Below are 5,578 nucleotides of genomic sequence, written 5' to 3' on the forward strand. Positions count from 1 at the left end.
AGTCATTCTTGGCACTGCAGGGTGCTTAGCAGCGTCCCTGGCCTCCACCCACTCCGTGCCAGGAGCTCCCCCAAATGGTGACAACCACGAATGTCCTCAGACATCACCCAGTATCTCCTGGGGGCAAAATCTACCCTCTTTGAGAACCACTGCCCTGGGCTGCCTGGGTTTTGATGTCTGTATGAGTTATGCTGTGGGGTGTTCTTCCCAGGAGCTGTGTTTTTGCTGGCTCTGCTCCTGAAACCACGATGTGGCAGATTGTTGCCAAAATGCCCTCATCCTTCATGCCCCCTTATATCCATGCCCTTCCCACCACGTCCTTGCTACTCTTCCAGTCCAGAAGTGGAGACCACTCCCCTGGCCCTTGCATCTGGGCTTCCTTGTGCCCTGCCTTGGACAGGCTGCAGTGGAAGTGACGTTGTGACTGCCTTGAGCCCAAGCTTAAGAGACCTTGCCTGCATCTGCTCCATCTTGTGGGACCCTGCGTAGTGAAGGACCCAAGACTGGCCTGCCGGAGGAGGAGATACAAGGAGAAGAAGAACCACAGTGCCCCATCCAACAGGTAGCTGCCCTCCAGGGGCAGAGAAGCCCAGCCATGGTGAGGAGAGCTGCCCAGCTGAGGCCCACGTCCACCAGGATTGCCACCCAGTTGAGCCCCGCCTCAGCCAGGAGAGCCACCCAGCTGAGCCCCGCCTCAGCCAGGAGAGTCATCCAGCTGAGCCGTGTCTGGCTAGAAGAGCCACCCAGCTGAGCCATGCCTGGCCAGGAGAGCTGCCCAGCTGAGCCCCGCCTGCAGAATCACAAGTGACATGAATGATTGTTGCTTTGAGAGAGAGGTCAGCGGACTTTTTCTGTAAAGGGCCACATAGTAAATATCTTCGGCTTTGTGAGCCACACCATGTCTGTTACATTAGTGAACCCTGCCATTGTATTGCAAGACGAGTCATGGACAATGCGTCATCCGATGGGCTTGGCTGTGTGCCAATAAAACTTTATTTTTTTGGATACTGAAATGTGAATTCCATGTAATTTTTCACATGCCATGAAATATTATTACCCCTTTAACTTTTTCCAGTCACTTAAAAGTATAAAAACCATTCTCAGCTTGCCACTGTACAAAAGCAGGCAGGCCAGATTTGGCCACACATGGCTGACTCCATCTTAAAAACCCTTCTGTCCCTCCCTTCCTCCCTTAAATTCTGGGCTCCGCCAGGCCATGGTCTCCCCTGCGAGTGGGTGTGAGACCCATGAAGATGCGGGCTGCCCCATTGGAGACAAACCCCATGCTCCACTTCCTCGTGTAAGTGTGCTTAGTGGAATATAACAGCAGTGTGTGCATGCACGTGTGTGTGCATGCATGTGCATGTGTTGGTGGCTTCTGGGGTCACAAGCAATGACTTGAGGCAGGCCAAGTGTTCCCTTCCTGAGTCATGGTCACTGTGTTGGTCACAGTCACCAGACACGTATTACCCTTGGCTGTTCCCAGGCCCTGTTTTAGGTGTTTGTAAAGCCCTACACTGCTGAGAGCTGGCTTTGACTGTGCTTTCCTGCAGGTGACATGATGGCGCATGTGTTCTGTCCCCCTGTCCATCAGCCCCTCTAGTTCTGGCCCCTGTGTATCTCGTGTCCTTAACCAGCCTTCCCTCTAACTGCTCCCCTCTCTAACCATCACCATCTGTCTTGGTCGGCTGGGGCTGCCCTAACAATACCACAGACTAGGACTTAAACAAAATTTATTTTCTCCCTGTTCTGGAGGCCAGAAGTGTGAGATCAAGGTGCCAGCAGGGGGTGGTTTCTGGTGAGGCCTCTCTCCTTGGCTTGCAGATGGCCACCTCCTCACAGTGTCCTCCTGTGGCTTTTTCTCTGTCGATGGGCACCCCTGGTGTCTCTTTCCCTTCTTTTTTTTTCTTTTTGTTTTGTTTTGTTTCTTTTTTTTAAAGAGACTGCCCTGTCATCCAGATGGGAGTGCAGTGGTGAGGTCACAGCTCACTGCAGCCTCAATCTCCTGGGCTTAATTGAGCCTCCCACCTCAGCCTCCCAAGTATCCACGAGCACATTTTTTTTTTTTTTGAAATAGAGTCTCGCTCTGTTACCCAGGCTGCAGTGCAGTGGCGTGATCTTGGCTCACTGCAAGCTCTGCCTCCCGGGCTCACGCCATTCTCCTGCCTCAGCCTCCCAAGTAGCTGGGACTACAGGTGCCCGCCACCTCACCAGGTAATTTTTTGTATGTTTAGTAGAGATGGGGTTTCACCATGTTAGCCAGGATGGTCTCGATCTCCTGACCTCGTGATCCGCCCGTCTCGGCCTCCCAAAGTGCTGGGATTACAGGCTTGAGCCACCGCGCCCGGCCTTTTTGTTGTTGTTGTTGTTGTTTTTCTGTAGAGATGGGATCTCAGCATGTTGCCCAGGCTGGTGTCGAACTCCTGGGCTCAAGTGATCCTCCTGCCTCCGCCTCCCAAAGTGCTGGGATTAGAGGTGTGAGCCACTGTGCCTGGCCTCTTCCTTTTCTTATAAGGACCCCAGTTCTATTCAGATCAGTCCCACCTGATGACGTCGTATAACCTTCATTCCCTCCCTGAAGACCTAATCTCCAAATACAGTCAAATGGGGGTGAGGGCTTCAACATAAGAATTGGGAGTGGGGGGACGTAATTCAGGCCAAAGTTTGTCATGAGATGTCCAGGTGACTCCTCGTGGCTGAGGATAAAACCCAGGTTCTGCCTGGCACTGGAGAGCCCTGAGCTGCCTCCTGCCACACCTCACTCCCATAGCCTCTGTCCCGCAGCACCCAGGACAGTCGTCCCACCCGCCCTCCCCATTTCTCCCACGCTCCTCTCAGCGCACTCCATTGAGCCCCTCCTCTTTGAAATTCCAGGTACCCTTCCCAGGGGTCCCTGGGCCTTTTCCAGCCTCTGGGGGAGCCTCCTGGGTCTTCAGAGCAGTTGGCATGCCCTTCCTTCTCCCAGAGGGTGCCTGGGTCTCCCTGCCTCTCCCCCCCGCATCTCTGCTATCTATGCAGAAGAGGCGCTCCATTCCCGCCATTAGACCACAGAGTGGCGGGACAGGGCAGTGACCTCCGGCGAGGTCAAGGGTATCTCGGCTGACGTCACCCTGACCCTGTAGCCCTCACAGGTCCTCAGTCTGCTCACAGCTGTGACGTTCACAGGGCGTGGCATTGAAACCAGTGGGAGTTGCCCTTCAGGCCAGTGGGGATGCTGAGACCCGCCCTCGGCCAGCGGATGTCCAGCCGTCTGCACGCTGGTCATGCTTCCGTCCTCCCTGCACCCTGGCTCAGTGGATTCCAAACTGTAGCATGCCTGAGCGTTGCTGTTCAGGGTTATCTACAAGAAGAGCGTGTTCTTTTTCCTTCACTGTCTTCATGGTGCTGACTCAAGCCTGACTCGCAAGTCAGAGACCAGCCCACAATGTCCTGGGGAGCCTTCCAGAGTAGGGCCTGGACCAGGCAGGAAGCAGCCTTCGGCTCTGTCCACCTGCACAAGGCTATGATCTGGCATCGAGCTCGTCCTAGACCATCGGTTCTTAACTGGGCAGTGTCTGGGAACATTTGTCATTGTCACGACTTGGGGGAGCTCCTGGCATGAAGTGGGTGGAGGCTGGGGACGCTGCTCAGCACCCTACAGGACCCAGAACGGCCCCACCCCAGAGAACAATGTTGTCCCAAATGTCGGCAGTGCCTGAGTTGGAAAACTCTGCCTTCTGCTGCATGGGCTGTCTGATCTCCGCTGTGGAGCCAGTTCACCAACCACCCGCCTCCACTGTCCTCTTAGGTGGGGCGTCCACCAGGTGGAGACAAAGCTGTGTGCAGAGGCACAGCGGGAGCAGGTAGAGAAAGCTCCACAGGTTCCCGCTCCTTCCTTGGGGTCCTGGGCTGAAGGACTCCGCTCAGTCTTCCACCTGAGGTTCACTTGCCCCTACAGCCCTCTGCTGGTGCTGCTCGGCACGCCTGGGCCTCCAGGTTGGAGGGGCAAGGTCTCAGGACCCAGGGAAGCCAGAGAAGAATGGAGCTTCCTCCCCAGAAAGCTACTCACGATTTACTACCTAGTACTGAATGCTTTGTGGGTTTTTTTGTTTGTTTGTTTGTTTGTTTTTGAGACGGAGTCTCGCTCTGTCACCCAGGCTGGAGTTCAGTGGCATGATCTTGGCTCACTGCAAGCTCTGCCTCCCGGGTTCACGCCATTCTCCTGCCTCAGTCTCCCGGGTAACTGGGACTACAGGCGCCCACCACCATGCCTGGCTAATTTTTTGTATTTTTAGTAGAGACGGGGTTTCACTGTGTTAACCAGGATGGTCTCGATCTCCTGACCTCGTGATCCTCCTGCCTTGGCCTCCCAAAGTGCTGGGATAACAGGCATGAGCCACTGTGCCCGGCCTAACGCTTTGTGTTTTTAAGAGATGGGGGTCTTGCTCTGTGGCCCAGGCTGGAGTGCAGTGGCGTGATCTCAACCTACTGGGCTCAAGAAATCCTCCTGCCTCAGCCTCCTGAAGAGCTGGGACTGCAGGCATGCACCACCATGCCTGACTAATTTTTCTGTTTTGTAGAGATGGGGTCTTGCTGTGTTGCCCAAGCTGGTCTCAAACTCCTGGGCTCAAGCGATCCTCCCATCTTGGCCTCCAAAAATGCTGGGATTACAGGCGTGAGACAACACACCTGGCCATGAAAGCTTTCTTTTCAGGCAGAGTTTCACTCTTATTGCCCAGGTTGGAGTGCAATGGCACAGTCTCAGGTCACTGCAACCTCCACCTCCCTGGTTCAAGCGATCCTCCTGCCTCAGCCTCCCAAGTAGCTGGGATTACAGGTGCCTGCCACCATGCCCGGCTGATTTTTGCGTTTTTAGTAGAGATGGGGTTTCACCATGTTGGCCAGGCTGGTCTCGAACTCCTGACCTCAGGTGATCCGCCTGCCTTGGCTTCCCAGAGTACTGGGATTGCAGGCATGAGCCACTGTGCCTGGCCATGAAAGCTGTTTGTACAAAAGAGGCAGCAGGTCTCAGTCCAAAGGGCTCTAGAGCTGCGATCATACTTTGATTTCTCTGCCCCTGCACTGTAGCTTGGGCGGATCATACCCTCTTGTTGAGCCTTGTATATTTTACAAAACCAAAGAGAGGGCCTGTGGGTGTCCTTCCAATCTCCATCCCATCCTTTCTCCTGGCCAGCTTGGTTTGGACTCTACCTCTCTCCTGGGTGTCTCAGGAGACGGTGGTCCCAGCTCCAGGAGTAGATCCTGATGATTCTAAATCAGCTCTCCTGGCCTCTTTGCTGTTGACTCTTAGTGGCTTGTGGGTGGTGTAGGGCTCAGGCAGGACAAGAAGCCACTCTAGAGTAAACCTTGGAGCATTGCTTTAATAGCGAAAGATCGGAAGCAATGTGAGGTGGTCTAGAAATACATCTGCAAATTGCTCCCTATGCCTTCTTTCAAAAGGTGCGGCCTGAGCCTCTCCCCATATGTGTGGGTCAGATTCAGTGATTCGCTTCTAATTAATGGAATGTGGCAGAAGTTATGCTAGATGATTCCTTTTTACAAATTTTTTTCTTTTCTTTTCTTTTCTTTTTTTTTTTTT

At 54.0% G+C, this 5,578-nt stretch overlaps 1 protein-coding gene across 1 annotated transcript in view; it reads left to right on the forward strand.

Moving 5' to 3' along the window:
• The first annotated feature begins 1,247 nt into the window (after window positions 1–1,247).
• The window catches only part of ZFR2 (zinc finger RNA binding protein 2), a 43,096-nt gene continuing 38,765 nt past the window's right edge, over window positions 1,248–5,578 (forward strand). Inside the window, exon 1 of the mRNA XM_017847156.1 lies at window positions 1,248–1,300. Coding sequence (XP_017702645.1) covers window positions 1,248–1,300 — 53 coding nt within the window. The remainder of the gene's footprint in view (window positions 1,301–5,578) is intronic.

This window comes from Rhinopithecus bieti, unplaced genomic scaffold, assembly GCF_001698545.2.
Source record: "Rhinopithecus bieti isolate Rb0 unplaced genomic scaffold, ASM169854v2 scaffold_28055, whole genome shotgun sequence".
Classification (NCBI taxonomy): domain Eukaryota; kingdom Metazoa; phylum Chordata; class Mammalia; order Primates; family Cercopithecidae; genus Rhinopithecus; species Rhinopithecus bieti.